Consider the following 25,698-nt stretch of genomic DNA (forward strand, 5'->3'; position numbering starts at 1 on the left):
TGCACTGTTCAATATTTTATTCTTTAGAGTCTAAGACGTTGGTTGCTAAGCTGACATATGGAATTGTTTAAGATGGTCATACTATGGATCATTTAGCTAATAGGTTTGGAATTTTAGGACCCTTTTAGGTATAAAAAAAATATCTAGATTTTGGTCTTTACTACTAAAGCCCATAGAAACGCATTGAATAACGGCAGGTAGCCTGGCGGGTAGGAGCGTTGGGCCAGTAACTGAGACATTGCTGGATCGAGTCCCGAGCTGACAAGGTAAAAATCTGTCGTACTGCCCCTGAGAAAGGCAGTTAACCCACTGTTCCCCGGGCGCCGAAGACGTGGATGTCGATTAAGGCAGCCCCCCGCACCTCTCTGATTCAGAGGGGTTGTTTTAAATGTAGAAGACACATTTCTGTTGAATACATTCAGTTGTACAACTGACTAGATATCCCCTTTCCTCTAACACATTCATTAATGGCAAAAAGGACAGTTAAAAAAATAAATCCTAAGAAAAAAGTTTTTTAGGCATCTGTCCTAAATCCAGGAGATATAAAACAACTCAGGAAATATATATACACTACCGTTCAAAAGTTTGGGGTCACTTAGAAATGTCCTTGTTTTTGAAAGAAAAGCAATTTATTTTTCTCCATTAAAATAATAATCAAATTGATCAGAAATACAGTGTAGACATTGCTTATGTTGTAAATGACTATTGTAGCTGGAAACGGCAGATTTTTAATGGAATCTCTACATAGGCTGACAGAGGCCCATTATCAGCCACCATCACTCCTGTGTTCCAACGTCAACAGTGAAGAGGCGACTCCGGGATGCTGGCCTTCCAGGCAGAGTTCCTCTGTCCAGTGTCTGTGTTCTTAATCTTAATCTTTTCTTTTTATTGGCCAGTCTGAGATATGGCTTTTTCTTTGCAACTATGCCTAGAAAGCCAGCATCCCGGAGTCACCTCTTCACTGTTGATGTTGAGACTGGTGTTTTCGGGTACTATTTAATGAAGCTGCCAGTTGAGGACTTGTGAGGCGTCTGTTTCTCAAACTAGACACTCTAATGTACTTGTCCTCTTGCTCAGTTGTGCACCGGGGCCTCCCACTCCTCTTTCTTTCTATGTGAATGGAGTAGTGCACAGCATTGTACGAGATCTTCAGTTTCTTGGCAGTTTCTCGCATGGAATAGGCTTCCTTTCTCAGAACAAGAATAGACTGAGTTTCAGAAGAAAGTTCTTTGTTTCTGGCCATTTTGAGCCTGTAATCGAACCCACAAATGCTGATGCTCAAGATACTGAACTAGTCTAAAGAAGGCCAGTTTTATTTCTTCTTTAATTAGTATGGGCTATGTGGGACGCTAGCGGGACACAGCCAGTGAAATAGCAGGGCGGGAAATTCAAAATAGCAAGAATTTCATAATTCAAATTTCTCAAACATACAACTATTTTACACCATTTTAAAGATACACGTCTCCTTAACCCAACCACGTTGTCCGATTTCAAAAAGGCTTTATGGCGAAAGCAAAACATTAGATTATGTTTGGACAGTGCCTAAAAAATAAAAGCCACACAGCCATTTTCCAAGCAAGAACAGGCGTCACAAAAACCAGAAATACAGCTAAAATTAAGCACTAACCTTTGATGGTCTTCATCAGATGGCACTCATAGGACTTCATGTTATACAGTACATGTATGTTTTGCTCGATAAAGTTCATATTTATATCCAAAAAAAAACATTTTACATTGGCCTGTAATGTTCAGAAATTATTTTCCTCCGAAAACTTCCGGTGATGAGCACATCAATTTACAGAAATACTCATCATAAACGTTGATAAAATATTAAACTGTTATTCAAAGAATTATAGATAAACATCTCCATTATAGATAAACAACCGCTGTGACAGATTTCAAAAAAGCTTCACGGGGAAAGCACACTTTGCAGTAATCTGAGTACAGCGCTCAGAAAACAACAGCAGGCAATACAGATACCCGCCATTTTGGAGTCATCTAAAATCATAAATGGCATTATAAATATTCACTTACCTTTGATGATGTTCATCAGAATGCACTCCTAGGAATCCCAGGTCCACAATAAATGTTGTTTTGTTCGATAAAGTCCATCATTTATGTCCTTTTTGTTCGCGCGTTCAGTAAGCTACTCCAAATGTAGGAAGCGCGCAGAAACTTTCACGATGAAAAGTCAAAAAAAGTTATATTTACGTTCGTAGAAACATGTCAAACGATGTATAGCATCAATCTTTAGGGCCTTTTTAACATGAAACTTCAATAATATTCCAACCGGACGATTCCAATGTCTTGAAAAATGTAATGGAACACAGCTAACTCTCATGTGAATGCGCGCCAATGAACTCATGTCCACTCCTGAGTCAACAACTTCCAACTTCCTTTGTTCGCTCTCTGTTCACCATAGAAGCCTCAAACAACTTTCTAAAGATTGTTGACATCTAGTGGAAGCCTTAGGAAGTGCAAAATGAACCCTATGTCACTGTATACTGAATAGGCCCAGTCTTGAAAAACTACAAACCACTTCCTGTTTGGATTTTTTCTCAGGTTTTTGCCTGCCATATGAGTTCTGTTATACTCACAGACATCATTCAAACAGTTTTAGAAACTTCAGAGTGTTTTCTATCCAAAATAATATGCATATCCTACGTTCTGAGCCCAAGTAGTAGGCAGTTTAATTTGGGCATGTCATTCATCCGAATTTCCAAATACTGCCCCCTGTCACTAAAAAGTTAATCAGGACAACAGTTTTCAGCTGTGCTAACATAATTGCAAAAGTGTTTTCTAATGATCAATTAGCCTTTTAAAATTATAAACTTGGATTAGCTAACACAACGTGCCATTGGAACACAGGAGTGATGGTTGCTGATAATGGGCCTCTGTACGCCTATGTAAATATTCCATTAAAAACCAGCCGTTTCCAGCTACAATAGTAATTTACAACATTAACAATGTCTACACTGTATTTCTGATAAATTTTGTTATTTTACTGAATTTCTTTTTGGATTTTCTTTCAAAAACAAGGACATTTCTAAGTGACCCCAAACTTTTGAACGGTATTGTACATATGACAGCTTTGCACACTCTTGGCATTCTCTCAACCAGCTTCACCTGGAATGCTTTTCCAACAGTCTTGGAGTTGCTACATATGCTGAGCACTTGTTGGCTGCTTTTCCTTCACTCTGCGGTCCAACGCATCCCAAACCATCTCAATTGGGTTGAGGTCGGGGGATTGTGGAGGCCAGGTCATCTTATGCAGCACTTCATCACTCTCCTTCTTGGTCAAATAGCCATTACACAGCCTGGAGGTGTGTTGGATCATTATCCTGTTGGAAAAACAAATGATAGTCCCACTAAGCCCAAACCAGATGGGATGGTGTATCGCTGCAGAATGCTGTGGTAGCCATGCTGGTTAAGTGTGCCTTGAATTCTAAATAAATCACAGACAGTGTCACCAGCAAAGCGCCATCACACCACCACCTCCATGCTTCACGGTGGGAACCACACAGTCCTGATTCATGCAGTCCCTTCTGAACAGTTGATGCTGATATGTGTCTGTTACTTGAACTCTGCGACGCATTTATTTCACTGGAATTTCTGAGGCTGGTAACTCTGATGAACTTATCCTCTGCAGCAGAGGTAACTCTGGGTCTTCCTTTCCTGCGGTGGTCCTCCATGAGAGCCAGTTTCATCATAGCTCTTGATGGTTTTTGCAACTTTTACCTGAAGAAACTTTCAAAGTTCTTCAAATGTTCCGTATTGACTGATGTCTTAAAGTAATGATGGACTGTCGCTTCTCTTTGCTTATTTGAGATGTTCTTGACATAATATGGACTTGGTCTTTTACCAAATAGGGCTATATTCTGTATACCACCCCTACCTTGTCACAACACAATTGATTGGCTCAAACGCATTAAGAAGGAAAGCAATTCCACAAATGAACTTTTAACCTCTTGGGGCTAGGTGGGACGCTAGCGTGCCACCCGTGGTGCACTCCATCAACAGCAGGTGCATTTCAAGAGCGGCACATTTGAATCCAAATAAATGTCAAAATTCAAATTTTTCAAAAATACAACTATGTTACACCATTTGAAAGATAAACATCTCCTTAATCTAACCACGTTTTACGATTTCAAAAAGGTTTTACGGCGAAAGCATAAATTTAGAGTATGTTAGGACAGTACATTTACAAGAGTTGTGTGTAATGTTTTGTCAAGTCAAAGACAGGGTCACCAAAACCATAAAACCAGCTAAAATGATGCACTAACCTTTTACAATCTCCATCAGATGACACTCCTAGGACATTATGTTAGACAATGCATGCATTTTTAGTTCTATCAAGTTCATTTTTATATCCAAAAACAGCGTTTTACTATGGCATTGATGTTGAGGAAATCGTTTCCCTCCAATAACCGGCAGTCAAGTCAGCGTCACAAATTAAATAATTAAAATTAGAAAACATTGTTAAAATATTATATTGTCATTTAAAGAATTATAGATTTACATCTCTTGAACGCAATCAACTTGCCAGATTTAAAAATAACCTTACTGGGAAATCACACTTTGCAATAATCTGAGCACTGCGCCCAGAAATATACGCGTTGCGATACAGACTAGACGTCATGTTGGGGAGATCTAAAATCGAAAATACTATGTAAATAATCCATTACCTTTGATTCTCTTCATCAGATGTCACTTCCAGGTATCACAGGTCCATAACGAATGTAGTTTTGTTCAAAAAAGCTCATCATTTATGTCCAAAAATCTCCGTCTCGTTAGCACATGATGTAAGCCAGCCGGACTTCTCGTCATGAACGAGGGGAAAAAATATATTTCCGTTCGTTCAAACATGTCAAACGTTGTATAGCATAAATCATTAGGGCCTTTTTTAACCAGAACATGAATAATATTCAAGGTGGACGAATGCATACTCTTTCATAACGTATTGGAACGAGGGTACCCAACATGAAGTAGCGCGCCAGGTGTCTAATGGGACATCACCGTTCCATGGCTCTTGTTCGGTCAGATCTCCCTCCAGAAGACTCAAAACACTTTGTAAAGGCTGGTGACATCTAGTGGAAGCAATAGGAAGTGCCAAAATATTCCTAAACCCCTGTGTTTTTCAATGGGATAGGTTTAAAGTCAATACAACACATCAGGTATCCACTTCCTGTCAGAAAATGTCTCAGGGTTTTGCCTGCCAAATGAGTTCTGTTATACTCACAGACACCATTCAAACAGTTTTGGAAACTTTAGAGTGTTTTCTATCCATATATAATAAGTATATGCATATTCTAGTTACTGGGTAGGATTAGTAACCAGATTAAATCGGGTACATTTTTTTTATCCAGACGTGCAAATGCTGCCCCCTAGACCCAACAGGTTAACAAGGCACACAGTTAATTAAAATGCATTCCAGGTGACTACCTCATGAAGCTGGTTGAGAGAATGCAAATAGTGTGCAAAGCTGTCATCAAGGCAAAGGGTGGCTACTTTGAATAATCTTTAACACTTTTTTGGTTACTACATGATTCCATATGTGTTATTTCATAGTTTTGATGTCTTCACTGTTATTCTACAATGTAGAAAATATTAAAAAATAAAAACCCTAGTAGGCATGTCCAAACTTTTGACTGGTACTGTGTATATATTTATTTTTACACATATTTAGCCCCTTTTTTTGGGTAGGCACAAAACTATCTTCATACATCCATTAGTTTTTTTTAACCGGTACTGGTTACTTTCAGACAAGTCTCGTGACACTTGTGGGGGTCGTAGAGCAAAACGGAAAACACCATTTTTGTGAGTGTCTCCCCTTTATATACAGTGGTCATAATAGTTGTAGGTCAAACCGTTCAGACGTTTTCGTGAGAAGACCAATTTTGGGGGATGTCTCATGGTCTTACAAACACCGCTCTAGCTCTGTCACCTTTCACCGCAGATGCGGAAGTGCGACACTGGCGGATGCAGTGGATTGAGACGCATATCTCTAGCTTAAACTGACAAATTGTTATCAGGATTTTTTAAATGTAACTTAGAATGATGCACCCATTGCGTCAATCGGCTCTAGGGGGTTGGTTGCTATGTGTTTTGATTATGGCATTATTGTGTGTGTTTGCTCTAACATTCTAAAAGCAGGGCAGGGTCGAAGGTTAGCTGTGTAACGCAAGTGTATAAGACAGAGGCATGGGTTTGTGTGTGAGAGAGAGCGAGAGAGATGAACAATGAAATAGAAAATGATAGACAGATATAGAGATGAGAAAGAGAAGACCGACCGAGAGAACAAACAAGGGAGAGAGAGTAAGAGAGCTGTTGCCATCTGACCTTCACTTTCTTCTCATCCTTCAACGCAGGAAGGAGGGATCACCGTGAAAGGATGGCGGGAAGGATGAGGCATTGAAATTATGGTGATCTGATTAATACCATAGTAGAGTGTGTGTGTGTGTGCGCGCGCGTTAAGGAATTATTCAGCCTAGTTGATGTGATGAAGAAAGGTCAACTATTCTTAGTCTCTCTCTCTCTCTCTCTCTCTCTCTCTCTCTCTCTCTCTCTCTCTCTCTCTCTCTCTCATTCATATATATATATATATATATATATATATATATATATATATATATATATATAGCTGTCTTTCTTCATACGTCTAAAGAGATGCTGATTTTTTTTTTTTTTACCAAACAATAGAAGTGCTTGAAGTGGAATGAAAAAGTGTCCGGTACTCATTTTAATCATGTTTTACAGCCAGTGTTCTATAAGAGTTGCTACTGGTGAGCACCAGTCCTATTCAACGACAGAAATGTTGTTTTTAGCCATTTTTCTAAAAGAAGATCTGTCTTCTTACTTCAGTTCAGCTATATGACATTTGTTTGGAGGGCAAAAGGGCCTTTTCTCAGAATAAGCAATCAAGAGCATAACCACATCAGTGGCTCTCTCACACACATGCAGTAGTACACAAACACACACAAACAAGCATTCATGCACGAGCACACAGTACAGCTACTCACACACATCCATCCATAATTCTAAGCAATTTGTTCTGCATCGATGAGGTTGGGAGGAAAGATTAAAAACAGAAAGATAAAAGTAGAATCCTCCTCCATAGGATTACCATATGTACACACACAAACGGCACACACACACACACGGTCATAATTAGGGTGTTATAAATAGCTGTGTTTACAGTCGGAGCAGGAGTCTGCCTTCCAGGTTAATACCTCACAACCCATATCAGCTCTCTCTCTCTGTGTGTGTGTGGTACTTGAGTACGCTATGAAGTGGTGGAACTTACTCTGTTATCTGACTTCATTGCTGCTTTCTCTGAGTCGGGACAGATGAGGGAGAGAGTGTCAGTTATTATGTTTCAGGAACATCATTCCTTCAGCACTCCAGTGAAATGTAAATGTTCTTGTATTTAGCTCTGCTGTGTGTAATAACTCGTCTGGAATGCAGCCGGTGATTCGGCACAGTGCAGCCCAGCTCTGCTTTCACACAGCAGCTCTAGGTGTTCAAGCCAATGTGTGCGTACTGTGTGTGTGCCCACAAACACAATTTATGCTTGTATGTTAGTGTTTGTGTCTGTGTTACTAGCTTGCTTGTTTGTATGATGAGTGTGTCTGTTCACACATAGAGGCTCTTTGGTTTTAGTGCTCAGTGAGTGTCCATTCGGTTGGTCTAGTCCAACCGAACTGCTGCGACTGTCACTGCTCACTCTGTCAAGGTCACACACACAGTAATGGAAGGAGATCATGGTTAACCATCTAAAACTGCTAAATCGAGTGTGTGTGTGTGTGATCCTGAGTCATAGCTGCTCAGTGTAGACTCTGCAGTAATGACATTACTCTACTCTGCAGCATACACACCCATTTAGCTTTTAGCATACTGTAGTCTGCTACAATACTCAGATGTTCCAAACCGGCCGTCAGAACTGGAAAAAGGTGGCACACTGACATTCAATTGTATTTCATAAGAGGTGCTGGTACTAAAGCAGTAGGCTATTTGAGGTTATTGTTCTCAATAGCAATCAGCACCAACCCACTCTAACATTAATGGTCAGACAGTCCAGTGTTGACAGTACTTAGACCTCACCAGAACCAATTACCCTTTCTAACTCACCAGTAGACCACGATATGCTGGTTGTGACTTTAACTGTTGTTAACTTGGGGTCAGACTTCAGGTTGGGGGTCAGAGGTCAGGGATCAAGATAATCTGAGACAGTATGAGAGGTGATCAGTCTTGTTATTTTCCTATTATGTATGGAGCCAAGCAGTATTGAGCCTGTAGTATCAGTATGGGACTTCAGCTTGTAGGTTTATTCAGGGTCATGTTATGTAACCTTATACATCTCTCCCTATTAGTCCAGTTACTGCTGCTCTGTACTGTGGAGCCAGGAGTTCATTTAACAAGCATGTTAATGACTACTTTACCCTAGATTATGGAGGGAGGGGGGGAGTGGAGGGGGGAGAGAGAGCGAGTATGCGTGCATGTATCACTGATTTTTGGATAATAATCTTGTTTGCTATATTTTGAAGATGAATTATTGCTCCAAAATTCAAACAATATGACCTCATTACCAGTTCAACACAAACAGACTGTCTGTTGCACTGAACACGAGCCACTCTCAGATGGAGGTCAGCAGCAAGGTATCAACCCAGGGAAATAGAAAACAAAGATCAGCACTGCTCTTATTTCTCCTACTATTTACTGACCTGCTCCCTGGACACACACACGTGCAAACACGCTTGCACGCACGCACGCACGCACGCACGCACGCACGCACGCACGCACGCACGCACGCACGCACACACACACACACACACACACACACACACACACACACACACACACACACACACACACACACACACACACACACACACACAGCCCTGGGACCAAATCAGATCCTCAAAAGGTTCTACAGCTGCACCATCGAGAGCATCCTGACTGGTTGCATCACTGCCTGGAATGGCAACTGGCATTCCAGGCAACTGCTCGGCCTCCGACCGCAAGACACTACACTTTAATAACTCTACCCACATGTACATATTACCTCAATAACCTCGACAAACCGGTACCCGCACATTGTCTCTGTACCGGTACTCCCAGTATATAGCCTCGCTATTGTTATTTTACTGCTGCTCTTTAATTATTTGTTACTTTGTCTTATTTTCTTTTGTATTTTTCTTAACTGCATTGTTGGTTAAGGGCTTGTGAGTAAGCATTTCACTAAGGTTTGATTTGATTTGACTGGTCATTTGAAAGTGGCATACTTCACAGGGCCAGTATAGTATGACAGTGACACTACTGTCCAGTGGTTAATAGTAATAATAGCCATTCCATCAAACATTCCAAGAACATTAGCTACGATTCCCATTAAGTTCTAGATAGATAAAACCCTAACATTAGAATGATAACATCCCATCTTTTTTTATGTTTTAAATGAAATATCCTTGGAATGTTCTCCTAACATTCACAGAAATGTTGTGCACAACTGTAACAACCACCGCAGAACATTCCCCAAAAGTTGTCATTAGGTTTCCAGGTAATGTAATAAAACAATGTACCACTAATGTTTCCCCAGCAAACTAAAATTGTTTCTGTGAAAGTTCCCACAACATCCAGTCTTGCTGATTATTATACAATGCTTGTATAAAACTTTCACACGATGTTGCAAGAACGTTCCCGGAACACATTTTGGCTGTACATTAAAGGTTCCCAGAATGTTTAATTAGGTTGTGGGAACAGTCTGGTGGGAACATTGTGGGCACATCACAAAAGATGTGTTCCCAAAACACAAAAGAACTGTCCAGTTGTGTGGATGATTATCCAGTTGAATGTAACTAAATGTAATCTACGTAATCCCCAAAAGTACTTATTTATCATGAGAGGGTCATAAACAATAACTAGTAATGCTGAAAGGAAGGTTACAATCTCACCTTTCTGATAAAAATAGTTAAAAATTACTGAGGTGTAGTCACTTTTGAGAACACAATCTCAAGCCCGCAGTAGAAATATATTTTATGATGTATTTCCTAGTCAACAAAACTGTATGAAATGACTTAAATGCTTTCTAAATATAGTATATTCAAGTTATTCAAATTATAAAATGACTAACTATAAGATTTCACCTTCCTTATGAACTCAACAAAAAGAAAAGTCATTTTATTCAGGACCCTGTCTTTCAAAGATAATTCGTAAAAATCCAAACATCTTCACAGATCTTCATTGTAAAGGGTTTAAACACTGTTTCCCATGCTTGTTCCATGAACCATAAACAATTAATGGGCATGCACCTGTAGAACGGTCGTTAAGACACTAACAGTTTACAGACGGTAGACAATTAAGGTCACAGTTATGAAAACTTAGGACACTAAAGAGGCCTTTCTACTGACTCTGAAAAACACCGAAAGATGCCCAGGGTCCCTGCTCATCTGCGTGAATGTGCCTTAGGCATGCTGCAAGGAGGCATGAGGACTGCAGATGTGGCCAGGGCAATAAATTGCAATGTCCGTACTGATCATCCTCGGAGTGGCAGACCACGTGTAACAACACTTGCACAGGATCGGTACATCCCAACAAGACACCTGCGGGACAGGTACAGGATGGCAACAACAACTGCCCGAGTTACACTACGAACGCACAATCCCTCCATCAGTGCTCAGACTGTCCGCAATAGGCTGAGAGAGGCTGGACTGAGGGCTTGTAGGCCTGTTGTAAGGCAGGTCCTCACCAGACATCACAGGCAACAGCGTCGCCTATGGGCACAAACCCACCATCGCTGGACCAGACAGGACTGGCAAAAAGTGCTCTTCACTGAGGAGTCGCGGTTTTGTCTCACCAAGGGGGATGGTCGGATTCGCGTTTATCGTCGAAGGAATGAGCGTTACACCGAGGTCTGTACTCTGGAGAAGGATCGAGGTGGAGGGACCGACATGGTCTGGGGCGGTGTGTCACAGTATCATCGGACTGAGCTTGTTGAGATTGCCTGCAATGACAAAGCTGTGTGTTACAGGGAAGACATCCTCCTCCCTCGTGGTACCCTTCCTGCAGGCTCATCCTGACATGACCCTCCAGCATGACAATGCCACCAGCCATACTACTCATTCTGTGCCTGATTTCCTGCAAGACAGGAATGTCAGTGTTCTGCCATGGCCAGCGAAGAGCCCGGATCTCAATCCCATTGAGCACGTCTGGGACCTGTTGGATCGGAGGGTGAGGGCTAGGGCCATTCCCCCCCCAGAAATGTCCGGGAACTTGCAGGTGCCTTGGTGGAAGAGTGGAGTAACATCTCACAGCAAATCTGGTGCAGTCCATGAGGAGGAGATGCACTGCAGTACTTAATGCAGCTGGTGGCCACACCAGATACTGACTGTTACATTTGATTTTGACCCCCCCTTTGTTCAGGGACACATTATTCCATTTCTGTTGGAATAATGTTCACTTGTTCAGTTTCTCAGTTGTTGAATCTTATGTTCATACAAATATTTACACTTTAAGTTTGCTGAAAATAAACGCAGTTGACAGTGAGAGTATGTTTATTTTTTTGCTGAGTCTATTTGTATGTTTATGGTTAGAGAAAATATGCATATTTGCTAAAGATCTCTCTTGATCAAAATGGCTGCCCCATTGCTTTGAACGTCTCAGAGCTATAGCTTGGCTTCCTGAAATCATTAGGAACTCGCATTTCATCTCATATATATCTATCTAGAATCTCAAATTCTTCAAATCTATTCTTAAAATTTGTTTTACACTTTTTTGGTTACTACATGATTCCATATATGTTATTTCATAGTTTTGATGTCTTCACTATTATTCAGCAACGTAGAAAATATAAAAAATAATGAAAGACCATTGAAAGAGTAGCTGTTCTAAAACTTTTGACTGGTATGGTATATATTTTAAAACAATGTTTATTTTTGGGTGCAAAAAACATTGACCTAATGTTACAAGAACATTCCCAGAACACATTTCGTCTGTTCTTTAAATGTTTCCAGAATGTTTCATTAGGTTGTGGGAACAGTCTGCTGGGATCATTGTGGGGACATCGCAAAAGATATGTGTCCAAAACACAAAAACTGTTCAGTTGTGCGGATGATTATACAATGTTAATTTTAGGGTGCAAAAAGCATTCAACTGTGTTATAAGAACGTTCACTGAAGAAATGTTTCAGTTAATAAAAGTTCAGAAAACATTTCTTTAGGTTGTGGGAATATTGTTGGGATATGACAGGAGATTGTGCTGACGTTCAGATAATGTTTGTATCAGGGTGCACAAAACATTCCTTTGATGTTGCAAGAATATTGACAGAACTGAGTTCAAAGGTTCCCAGAACATTTAATTAGGTTGTGGGAACAATGTGGGTGCATTACAAGAGAGGTTCCCAAAACACAATATAGGCTCAGTTGTGATAACATTAATACAATGTTTAAGTTAGGTTGCATAGGACATTACCTTAATGTTGTAAGAATGTTGACAGAACACCTAGTCTAAGTTCTTTAAAGGTTCCCAGAACATTTCATTAAATTATGGGAGTTGTCTTGGTTGTTGCAAGAATATTCTTGTGATATTCATAAAGGTTGCACTGAACATTCCCACAATGTTGCCCACTGTTCTGATGACGTTCATAGCCAATTTGTTTTATGTTTAACATAAGATTCCATTGATGTTCACGCAATATACATTTTACCTTGTCTTAGAGGTCCTCAGAATATTTGAAAGAAAATTTCATGTTATTGAAGTTTTACCTACTAATACCACAATATTCTCAGCATGCAAATTTGTAGCTCGTTAAAGCAAATTGGAATACATCCCTAATATGTGTCTCGCCACATTGAACTGCAATTCACATTTGAGGACTATTGTAGGCCCACTACAAGGTGATATAGACACACAGCATTTTCATTTAATTTACAGGACATTTTGAACAGCATTTAATCATACAAACGCAACCATATATTTTTTAAAATACTTTAGACAGTTGAAGTCGAAGTTTACATACACCTTAGCCAAATACATTAAACTCAGTTTTTCACAATTCCTGACATTTAATCCTTGTAAAAATTCCCTGTCTTAGGTCAGGTAGGATCACCACTTTATTTTAAGATTGAGAAATATCAGAATAATAATAGAGATTGATTTATTTCAGCTTTTATTTCTTTCATCACATTCCCAATGGGTCAGAAGTTTACATACACTAAATTAGTATTTGGTAGCATTGGCTTTAAATTGTTTAACTTGGGTCAAACGCTTCAGGTAGCCTTCCACAAGCTTCCCACAATAAGTTGGGTGAATGTTGTCCCATTCCTCCTGACAGAGCTGGTGTAACGGAGTCAGGTTTCTAGGCCTCCTTGCTCGCACAAGCTTTTTCAGTTCTGCCCACATATTTTCTATTGGATTGAGGTCAGGCCTTTGTGATGGCCACTCCAATACCTTGACTTTGTTGTCCTCAAGCCATTTTGCCACAACTTTGGAAGTATGCTTGGGGTCATTGTCCATTTGGAAGACACATTTGCGACCAAGCTTTAACTTCCTGACTGATATCTGGAGATGTTGCTTCAATATATCAACATCATTTTCCCCCTCATGATGCCATCTATTTTGTGAAGTGCACCAGTCCCTCCTGCACCAAAGCACTCCCACAACATTATCCTGCCACCCTCGTGCTTCACGGTTGGGATGGTGTTCTTCGGCTTGCAAGCCTCCCCCTTTTTCCTCCAAACATAACAATGGTCAATATGGCCAAGCTGTCACAAGCGTCATAGTGAAGAGACCAAGGCGCAGCGTGGATAGTGCTCATTCTTAATTTATTTTATGAGAACACTTAAACAGCAAAATAACAACGACCAACAGTTCCGTCAGGTAAAACAACTAAACAGAAAATAACCACCAACAAAACCCAAAGGAAAACAGGCTGCCTAAGTATGGCTTCCAATCAGAGACAACGAAAGACACCTGCCTCTGATTGGAAACCATACTCGGCCAAACATGGAAAATGAAGTATAGAAAATGAAAACTAGAACAAATTCCCCTTGAACCAAAAACCCCCAAAACACACAAAACAACCCCCCTGCCACGCCCTGACCATTCTACTATGACAAATGACCCTTTTCACTGGTCAGGACGTGACGCAAGCAGTTCTATTTTTGTTTCATCAGACCAGAGGACATTTCTCCAAAAAGTACAATCTTTGTGCAGTTGCAAACCGTAGTCTGGCTTTTTTTATGCCGGTTTTAGAGCAGTGGCTTCTTCCTTGCTGAGCGGACTTTCAGGTTATGTCGATATAGGACTCTTTACTGTGGATATAGATACTTTTGTACCTGTTTCCTCCAGCCTCTTCAAAAGATCCTTTGCTGTTGTTCTGGGATTGATTTGCACTTTTCGCACCAAAGTACATTAATCTCTAGGAGACAGAATGCGTCTCTTTCCTGAGCGGTATGATGGATGCGTGGTCCCATATCAAGCGTCTCAAAGTAGGGATTATATCGGGTGCATAAAAAAAAGTGGAACAGTCCATTTTTAAAGTTTTTCTTTTTTTTATGTTAGTCTAAATTCTGCATGCTATTTGGTTAACAACACTGAACAAAAATATAAACGCAACATGTAAAGTGTTGGTCCCATGTTTCGTGAGCTGAAATAAAAGATCCCAGAAATGTTCCATACGCACAAATATCTTATTTCTCTAAAATGTTGTGCACATTTTACATCCCTGTTCGTGAGCATTTCTCATTCCCCCCCCCCCCCCCCTAAAAGATTTAGATGCACTATTGTAAAGTGGTTGTTCCACTGGATATCGTAAGGTGAATGCACCAATTTGTAAGTCGCTCTGGATAAGGACGTCTGCTAAATGACTTAAATGTAAATATAGATACAAACGACAATATCAAGTACATCTCACCTGCCCAGACCCACTAGCACATCCCCATCTCCAGCTCCCACATCACCTTCCGCCACATGGCCTGAAACTGCACCGTTTGTTTTCTCTCCATAGCTCAAGCACTTGAAATATTGAAATAATAAATCATTCGATTTTTCCATTGTGTTAATGATGACAGATTGATTAATTTCCACATTTTTAATATAAGTTTTTTCAAGATGAGTGAAGAGGAGAATCATCCAACCCATCGGGTATATCCTTACATTATGTCTGATGTATAATACATTCTATATTATACATTAGTTTATACTGGACTAAGCTTACATTTTCTTTAACTGTAATTTCGTTAGTTATGTTCCAACATTCCCTCCATCTTGTGCTAATATCAGTTATTTTTAAGTTGTGGTTCCAATAGTTCATATTTTTTTCTAAGAGATTGTCAGTTGGATATGCTCTCTGCAAGGTTTTCTATATCTTACCTATCATATGAACATCCTTTTCGGACTCAAATAGGACTTCCTCAAGGTTGCTCTGATGTCAAAAAGATTTCACATCTAAATGTCATGATATGGAACTTTTAAGTTGGATTTATTTGAGAATATCTACATTGGTCAGTCCAAAATTACTTTTTAATTCTGTCATGGAAATAAATGTATTTCCTGTTACCAAGTCATTTACGGTTTCTATGCCTTCAGTTTTCCATGTGGTCCAATTTATAGGTGAATTCTGAAAGCTATCCAATGATTGTTCCATAAAGTTGTGTTTTTCAGAAATTATTTTGGATCTTGTAGAATACATTTCATTTTCTTCCATATTGTTATAGTGAAATGTGTTCTAGGAACATTCTTGTAACATCAGGTGAATGTTTTTTGCACCCTAAAATAAACATTGTAGAATAATCTGCAAAACTGGACAGTTTTTGTGTTTTGGGAACATACTGTATCCTTTGCGATGTCCCCAGAATGTTCTCACCAGACTGTTCCCACAACCTAATGAAACATTCTGGGAGCCTTTAAAGAACAGATTAAATGGGTTCTAGGAATGTTCTTGCAACATCAGCACCTCTAAACAGTTTTTGTGTTATGAGAACATTTTCTGAGACCTAACGAATGTTCTAAGAACTTTCACAGAACCAATTATGGTTTGCTAGATGAGTCATGTTAATAATGATACTACAGGGCTGAGGGGACAGGTGGCTCCTCTTGGATTGTATAGATAAAACATGTATGTAGATTGGTGTACAATTCAGTCTTTGTATGTGAGTTACTAATTAACAGTGCTTCTACTTCTACTCAGGGTCAGCCATCCAACCATACAATGGTAATGATGATTAATAGTATAGTCCAGTCCTGTCACAGCTTTCCAGTAGGGTATGAGTAAATTGAGGCTCTGGAAAGATGACTCTCTCTCTCTAACCTGTGCTGTGGTTTTCAGTGGTGTGAAGATAGAAGAGGAGTCTGACAGTCACTCTAACTGGTGTTGTGTTTTAGCAGTAGTATGGAGTAGCTGAAAGCCTCTTCAGTGTGGGAGCTGTTGTATAAGTCAGTCTCCTCATGGTTGTGTTATAAAGAGAGATACTGACAGTGAAGCACCCACAGTGGTTTGGTTCATTCTCTACGTGGGCAGAGATTGACAGAGAGAGCTAGAGAGGGAGACAGACAGACAGAACTAGACAGACAGACAGACAGACAGATAGATAGACAGACAGACAGAACTAGACAAACAGACAGACAGAACTAGACAAACAGACAGACAGAACTAGACAGACAGACAGACAGAACTAGACAGACAGACAGACAGAACTAGACAGACAGACAGACAGAACTAGACAGACAGACAGACAGAACTAGACAGACAGACAGACAGAACTAGACAGACAGACAGAACCAGACAGACAGACAGACAGAACTAGACAGACAGAGAGATCTAGACAGAAAGAGAGAGAGATGAAGAGACAAAGAAAAACAGACAGAGGGAGATAGACTGAAACAGACAGTGGACCATCCATTCTGGGGCGTCTGTTTGTAATGAAGATGAGATGGGCCGGTTGAGTGGTGGCTGTTATGTGATGTGGGGGTAAGGGGGCACAGTAATCCCATCTCCCCTAGGGCTGAAGCAGGCGTGTGTGTGCATGCAAGAGATGATGGGTTGTCAACCGGACACGGCCCCTCACAGATTATGACAGAGTGACGCGAGGGAGAGCCATGTGACCTAATACACACTGGAGAGAGCGAGAGAGATGGCGAGAAGAGGGGAGGGAGGGAGAAGGAGAAAGTGAAAGGGGCTGAGATGAGGGAGATCCATAAAGAGCCGGTGTGAGTGCAGGTTTTTGCTCCAGCCCTGCAATGAATGTTACCGTTCCATTACTATGTCAATCATCTGATCGGTTCACAATCAATAACAAGTTGCGGAATGACAAAGGACCAAAACCATACCGTGAGCTGCAACTACTAATCTTGGACATTTGCTCCGGGCCAATTGAGCTGAGTTGGTCTACGTCGTATTTGTCTGTGTGGTGTGCCGGGGCAAGGTAAGGCCTAAGCACATCCTGCCTAATCAGAATAAGAACTTGCATAATGTTGCCTAGCTAACTCAGCGTCATCATGTGCCAGTCTATTTCTGCCCAGACAGGGAAAGCTTAGGTTACAATCCGTGTCTGATCTGCTTTGTCGGATCCTGACCTGCATTAACCTCAGAGCACGTCCCTGACACATACATGCACAGACGTACTATACACACACACACACACACACACACACACACACACACACACACACACACACACACACACACACACACACACACACACACACACACACACACACACACACACACACCTGTCCAACCAGAGATATTAGACACCTGTCCTCAGCTACAACCTCATGGCCTTGTTGGATATAGGATGCATTTAGGTTGGATATGATAGATGTCCTTGATTAACCATTTAAATATATCTGGTTTATATGGAAGAGCTGATTGTTAATTTACACTATAATACATGCTACATGACTACTGAGGGCTACAGATGTGACACTGTTAGTGACGTGATGGGGGTCAACTCTACAGTTTGTCTCTCTCTCTTCTCCTCTCCCATACTCAGCCAGGTCAAACGTGATACAAGTCAGAATTCGCCGTCCATCCATGTCTGAGGACGTTGGGAGAGGACATGGAAACTGGCCACAAGGGGCAACAGTGAGCGCTGTTATCCTTAAGTGGGGGTGGGGGACATAAGCATCTGCCTCTGATTCCAAAGGTTGTGAGTTTGAATCCAGCAATACAAAGTTGTTTTTGATATTTTAGTTTTTAGCCTATCCCAAACCTTCTGCCCAGACAGGGAAAGCTGAGGTTACCCTCCATGTCTGATCTGACCTGCTTAACCTTAAGAATTTGGAGTTTATGCCTAAACTTAACATTAAACATTTTGACATTTGACATTTGGAACAGCTTCTAAATTTGACATTTGAGAAAAATGGATCAACGTCTAATTCTGACGTAAGACTATGAGAGCTGGTAGCACGTACTATCCCTCCATCTGAAATACTGGCCCAGCTAATATCTGTCCATCTCTCTTTCTGTCTCTCTTTCTCTCTCTTTCTCTCCATCATTCACCCCCTCCTGAAGACCTCTGTCGTTATTGGAAGAGGAGTGCAATGTAATTAACATCATTAACAGTATGAATCCATCAGTGCCCCGTTCACAGCCAGCCAGACACACACGCGCGCACGCACGCACGCAGACATGAACACACGGACACATGCCCTCAGGCACGCATATGTGCATGCACACACACACACACACACACACACACACACACACACACACACACTTTAATGTCTAGGAAGAAGAAAATAAAAGTTCTGTCTTCTTTTTTGGAAAGGACAAGTAAATGCAATTCAACATGAGGGAGGGAGGGAGGGGGGGGGGGGGAGGGAGGGAGGGAGGGAGGGGGGGGGGGGGGGAGGGAGGGGGATTGAGAGAGAGATGAAATTATGAGGCAGTGCATATCCAGTTCTCTCTAGATATCCAGTCTTCCTCATCTGACACCTTCCCACTCTCTCCCTCCCCTCTCTGGGAGGATCAGCCAGTGACAGAGGTGACCCAGTCTGTAGGGTCTCCTCTCTCCTCACACATCATTGTCTGTAATGGTTTGATTGGCAATGGCAATGGCAGTAGCCTCTTAGCCTCTTAACTTGTGATGAGCAGTAGGATGAAGTCAATTATACACACTGATTTAAGGTCAGAAAAAAAATTGAATGACGAGAGAGAGAGAGAGAGAGAGAACAAGTTAAAGAGCAAGAGAGAACTGGTGTTTAATTTGTCTCTGCTCATTTTCATCTTTTTTAATTAGAAGCCAGCTGTTAACAGATGCCAAGAGAAGGAAAACAACACTATCTGTCCTTGGAGATGTCTTGTGTTTCTATGAAGCCTGGTCGTGTGTGTGTGTGTGTGTGCTGAGCATTCTAATATGTCTGTGTCCTAGATGTGTCCCAGACCTGCATTACCCTGAGGAAATCTATAGTGTCTACAGATCATTTATCACTAAGGTTATTACAGCTTTGTGTGAGTGAGTATGCTGCATTGTGGTCATTTCTATTATTTCTCCCTCTCTCTCCCTTCTACGTCCAACCAGCTCTCACAGTCTCACTTCAGAATTAGACGTACATCCATGTTACTCAAACTTCAAATGTCGTAGTGGTTAAGTTTAGGCATTAACTCTGAATGGTTAAGGTAAACTTTAAGGTTTGGGATAGGCTTAAAACAGCTTTCTATCCCTGAATTCGAACTTGCATCCGCCATCCCTGTCCACAACGCCCTAGCAAAACCAAAACCTACTTGAAGGTAACAGTGCTCACTGTTGCTCCTATTGGCCAGGGGCACTAGGGAAGGAGGGATTTTCTTCCGACGAGGGTCAGACAGCTAAATCTCTCTTTTCTCTCCTTCTCTCTAGATGGCTAACTCTTTCTTTCTTGTCTCTCTCCCTCTCTGTAGACGAGGGCCAGACAGTGTGCCAGGGGCCTCCAGAGCTGTCTGGGCAACGGCTGGCTGAAGTGGGCATGCAGCTGAGGGCAGACTGCCACCAGGGCCTGGGCTACTGGGACTACCTGTTCTTCATCGCTATCGGCTTCGTCATCTTCAGCGCCGGCACCGTGTCGGCATGGGTGATGGGTGTCCTCATGGTGCTGTACGAGAGATACAACAAGAGGAAGGGGGAGGACATGGACAGTGATGACGAGGAGGAGAGACATATGGGGGGAGGGATGATGGGGGGAGGGAATCAGGGGAATGGGGATGTTAATAAGCCTGGCATGCAGGTGTGATTGAGTTATGAGGAGGAGGGGGAGAGGAAGAGGGGATGGGACTCTGAACAGCCGGAAGAGCAGAGGCAAAAAAGGCAGAAGAGGAAGAAGAGAGGATACATTAGGAAGAGTGATGGAAGGACACTGAAGAAAAGAAGAAGAAGGGAGTAATTTGAATAAAGGACACTGGGACCTTGGACTCTGTAGAAAGACAGTCCTGTTCTGACTGGGTGTCTCTGAGTGGGAGAAAACAGGACAGACATTTTACCCCGTGTGTGTGTGTGTGTGTGTGTGTGTGTGTGTGTGTGTGTGTGTGTGTGTGTGTGTGTGTGTGTGTGTGTGTGCCCGTGTGTGTGTGTGCCCGTGTGTGTGTGCCCGTGTGTGTGTGCCCGTGTGAGAGAGAGAGCAATAAGGGGAAATAGACCTTCCACTTCAGGACTACAGAGTGACTTCTGAACTATTAAGAGCAATAAGCCCCCCACTGTTACATCACACACTCATCACAGATGCTAAGAGCTGGTTTCTCTGGTAAATCAAAAAGACCCTGGAATCGTGAATAAACCCGTACACACACAGTTTGTAAGTCTACAGTATGTTAATATTCTAGTTCTGCCCAGAGTTAGCTACGGTAACTGGGTCAGAACCATTACACAACATCCCTCTCACCAGGGGGAACAAGTGATTCATAGGTCTAGACAAACCCTGCCCCTCCTCTGTCTCCCCCCCTCTCTCCCTTCTGTCCACCTAAAACTCTTTAGCACAGAGCATACACATGAGAGTAGTGTGTGTGTTAGCCAGGTTATTTCCAGTGTAGTTGATGAGAACAGCAGTGTGTGTGTGAGCCAGGTTATTTCCAGTGTAGTTGATGAGAGCAGCAGTGTGTGTGTGAGCCAGGTTATTTCCAGTGTAGTTGATGAGAGCAGCAGTGTGTGTGTGAGCCAGGTTATTTCCAGTGTAGTTGATGAGAGCAGCAGTATGTGTGTGAGCCAGGTTATTTCCAGTGTAGTTGATGAGAGCAGCAGTGTGTGTGTGAGCCAGGTTATTTCCAGTGTAGTTGATGAGAGCAGCAGTGTGTGTGTGAGCCAGGTTATTTCCAGTGTAGTTGATGAGAGCAGCAGTGTGTGTGTGAGCCAGGTTATTTCCAGTGTAGTTGATGAGAGCAGCAGTGTGTGTGTGAGCCAGGTTATTTCCAGTGTAGTTGATGAGAGCAGCAGTGTGTGTGTGAGCCAGGTTATTTCCAGTGTAGTTGATGAGAGCAGCAGTGTGTGTGTTTATATGGGGGCGTAGAGCATTGGGATGATGTCAGCACTACGTTTCACTGGGTGGGTAATTTGTAATCACACTCCGTGTCCCTGCCTACTGAGACGCATCCACACTGACACACATGCACTCCTCTCAAGGGCACAGCTAAAGTCAGGCCCACAGGCCTGGGAACATTAACACCCCTCTTTCCATCCGTCTTTCCATCTCTCTCTTTATCCCTCTCTCCATCCCTCCACACGCAGGAGATGAGTCCATAGCTGTCACTACATGCACCCACACATGCGAACAAGCAGGCACTCAAGCAAGTAGACACTCACACACTCATGCACACACACTGGCACACACACACACAAACATACGCACACAGACACACACACACACACACACACACACACACTAACATACGCACACATGCACAGACACAGATACACAGCTCAATTGTCAAAGCTTTAGCTGGTCAATGTCAGATGCTAGATTTATGAGCAGCTAAACCGTCTCAGCAGACTCACAGCCTCAGGACAGATGAGACTGCTGTTAAGGTGTCTGTTCCATGTATTGGGGGGCTGTTTTTATGTTGACAGGGCCAGAAGGGGTACGTGTTAACTCGTGAGAGGACAGAGCACACAGTGTGTGTGTGTGTGTGTGTGTGTGTGTGTGTGTGTGTGTGTGTGTGTGTGTGTGTGTGTGTGAGGGTTCTCTCTCGGTTCCAGAACTGTTGTTGCGCAGTGAGTCGCCAAGGGCAATGTACTAGAATCTTGCTGATGTCAGCAACTGACCAATAAGAGTATCCTCTGGCACCTGAGGCCCCCTTTCATCCCCCGAGAGCTCTGTGTGTGTGTGTGCATGCTGTGACCTCAGCCAAGGTCCTGTGAGTGTATCATTGTGTGTGGCTCTTGCTTCTGGTTGACTCAGGGGTGAGGGGGTTGGTATATTAAACAGCCATCAACGTTCATGCATTGTTGCAGAACGTCATGATCTTGCCATCAGATTAGGGCTGCATCTCAAATCTACAGGGGCTTCCTCTACTTGTCTCCTCTCCTTCATATGCACTAGTGCTTCCCTAGGGCTTGAAATGAAGGAGACGAGACAAGAAAATAATCTTCAAACTGTAAACTTTTGCACCTGAGGAGAGCAGTCATAGAAACCGCTTACTAATAATAATAATAATATTAATATTAATCTTGTTCAGATCTGAGAGTAGAAAGAGAGAAATAGACCTCCGTCTTAGCGCTGTCAGTGCCATCAATAATCTAGTGATAATGGTGAAATTATCCACAGTTACATACGTATCCTTAAAAATGGCCTTTAACAAATTACAAAAAAACTTTTCGTTGTGTTCAAATGTGTAGCATATTAAAAACTGTATAGCCTATTGTTTTATTGGTTTTTACTTTCCTAAAACAATAATTGTCCAATTTACGGTTCAGCTGTCCCAGATTAGAGCACTAAATCCCCCAGGGCATTGCATGCAGACAGGCAAATACACCAAGGTGTCCACTGTGGATGAATATTACAAAAATAAATATAAAGGAAGAGAAGCTTAGGCCTAGCCTTAGAGAGACCGAGAAATGTTCCCAACATGCTTTCTTTATCCTTGTCAGATAGGCTACTATTATACAGATAGGCGTACAGAAGGAGGCTAATTGGTTCATATTTTTTTATAAAGATAAGCATTATATTGTTAGATTATAGGAGTAACTCTGGTAGTCCTAAAACTTTCTTCCTCAAGTTCAACTGTCGGAGAGAGTTGGAGCGCCGGTGCGCACTGCCTTCATAGCCCTGCTGTAGCTAAGCCTAATAGACATACCACACCAAACCTTCATAAAATACCAACAGGTTATTACATTGCGGCAACAATTTCAACAATTTTACTGAGTTACAGTTCATATAAGGAAATCAGTCAATTGAAATTAATTTATTAGCCCCTAATCTATGAATTTTACATGACTGGGCAGAGGCACAGCCATGGGTGAGCCTGGAGGGCATAGACCCACCCACTTGGGAGCCAGGCCCAGCCAATCAGAATTAGTTTTTCCCGATAAAAGGACTTTATTACAGAAAGAAATACTCCTCAGTTTCATCAGCTGTCCGGGTGATTGGTCTCAGACGATCCCGCAGGTGAAGAAGCCGGATGTGGTCCTGAGTTGGCGTGGTTACACTTGGTTTAATCAGCTTCTTGATGTGCCACACTTGTCAGGTGGATGAATTATCTTGACAAAGGAGAAATGCTCACTAACAGGGATGTAAACAAATTTGTGCACAAATTTTGAGAGAAATTAGCTTTTTGTGCTAATATTATGCTTTTTTTGTCTTTTATTTCAGTCGGTAATTCAACACAAGCACACCGCACACACATCAGGGGATCACAGAGCTGGTCACACAGACACATACTAGGGGGCCTTGCTTCACAGATCTCTGTCCCATAATGAGCTGGTCCAGACAGAGATGACTGTGCGGACGTGAGGAGACACCCGGGGGAGAGCCGGTGTGTGTGTGTTTGTTTTTTGTGTGTCCAGTCTGTTCTGGAGAGTTCCGGTTTCAGGCAGTCCACTGAACCATTATCATACAAGTTGGATACACACACATTGCTAGCGTCTGGGTAGGCTCGGAGAGAAGAGGAGGCTCAGAGATAACACGTGCATTTCTCTCTCTCTCTACTTCCCAGTGCCATTCTCACATCTGCTACTGTGAGGCTCTAATCTCTCACACCTATCTCTCTCTATCCCTCACTATCTCTCCTTCTGTATTCATCTCTGTCTCTCTCCATAACTGGGGGCAGAGTTGTACTCAACAACACATCTGTGTGTGTTTTTGGTTTTACTGTCCTTGTGTGGACCAGAAGTCCTTACAAGAATAGTAAACAAGGAAAAGTGGAGACATTTTGGTCCCCACAAGGAAAAAAGGCTATTTTAGACTTACGGCTTAGGTTTAGGGTTATGGTTACGGTTAGGAGTTAGGAGTTAGAGTTTGGGGTTAAGGTTAGGGTTAGGTTTAGGGTTAGGGAAAATAGGATTTTGAATGGAAATCAATTGTTTGGTCCACACAAGGATAGTAAAACAAACGCATGTACGTGTGTTAGCGCCAAGGACAGTATCAGAGCGTGAGTATAAAGCACAGAAACCATCTAATGCAATAAGTCAATTACTCATCCTGCCACACACACACACACGTCATCATCAAGGAGGGGGAAAGCTAAACACAACTATTGATCTTGTCCACACACACTTCTGTGGTGACTCTACATTGAGCACACATACACTTTGCACAGCATACCAGTCAGACATTGTACTGAGTACAGGAAAATCTAGTTGTCTGCAGTAATCCTTTTGATTGCGTGTCCTTGGATGGGCCTCAGTGGAGAAAGGGGAAGAAGGGAGAGAGAGAGAGAGAGAGAGAGAGAGAGGGAAAAGGAGAGATGAGAGGAACCACTATAAAATTGACTTCACAATATATATGCTGTAGGAATGAAAAAATGAAATGAATGTCCATTATGTAGAAGTGTTTTTCAACTAAATGATGTGATTTCATGAAATTGCACATTTGGTTTGTATGGTGTGAACCTGAGAATGGAGAGGAAGAGAGAGGAAGAGAGAGGAAGAGAGAGAGAGAGAGAGAGAGAGAGAGAGAGAGCTGCCCCTTCAACTGCTAACACTACAATGGTTATTTGACAGGCTTACAGAATCTTCTTGTTACTGGCGATGTACAACCTGTACACACTCTGTCCTTACCAGTAGAAACCAGTACCCCCACACACACACACACACACACACACACACCACACTACTACTGTATGACTCTACACATGACTGTCTTTTGTCTACAGCAGTTCCAGCTATTTAAAACTGCAGTAACTTATATTAAGTCATATTGTATCTTTTACTATTATTAAAGGATGTTTATGAACGTGTTTTCTTTTTTCCCTTTGTGGATTCTGTCGTTTCTTAACTTGAATGTGAAACTACCACTATGTCAGCCCAATATGGCAGGGAGAGAGGGAGTGAACAGTGGGCAGAGGCGTGATTGATTTAGCCTTTTAACACCCTGGTACTGGAGAGTGTTAGAAATGTGGAGGGAGGGGAGGGGGGACGGGACGGGAGGGGAGGGGGGGACGAGGGAGAGGGAGAGAAGGGGTCTGATGAACAAGGGAGAGAGAAAATTGGAGAGAACAAGAGGCAGAAGGGATGTAGAGAGAAAGAGAGGGAGAGAGAGAGATGGGTATTGGCTGCTCTCTGCCTTCATAATAATCATAAAGTA

The 25,698-nt window shown here is 42.1% G+C and overlaps 1 protein-coding gene across 2 annotated transcripts in view; it reads left to right on the plus strand.

Moving 5' to 3' along the window:
• Positions 1 to 25,347, plus strand: part of LOC106613954 (leucine-rich repeat-containing protein 52) — a 29,578-nt gene extending 4,231 nt beyond the window's left edge. For both annotated transcript variants that reach the window (XM_014216809.3, XM_014216810.3), the window contains one exon: positions 19,874 to 25,347. In XM_014216809.3, coding sequence (XP_014072284.1) covers positions 19,874 to 20,202 — 329 coding nt within the window. In that variant the 3' untranslated portion in view covers positions 20,203 to 25,347. The remainder of the gene's footprint in view (positions 1 to 19,873) is intronic.
• The last annotated feature ends 351 nt before the right edge of the window (positions 25,348 to 25,698 follow it).

The sequence above is a fragment of the Salmo salar genome, chromosome 10 (genome assembly GCF_965601325.2).
Source record: "Salmo salar chromosome 10, fSalSal1, whole genome shotgun sequence".
NCBI classification, from domain to species: Eukaryota; Metazoa; Chordata; class Actinopteri; order Salmoniformes; family Salmonidae; genus Salmo; species Salmo salar.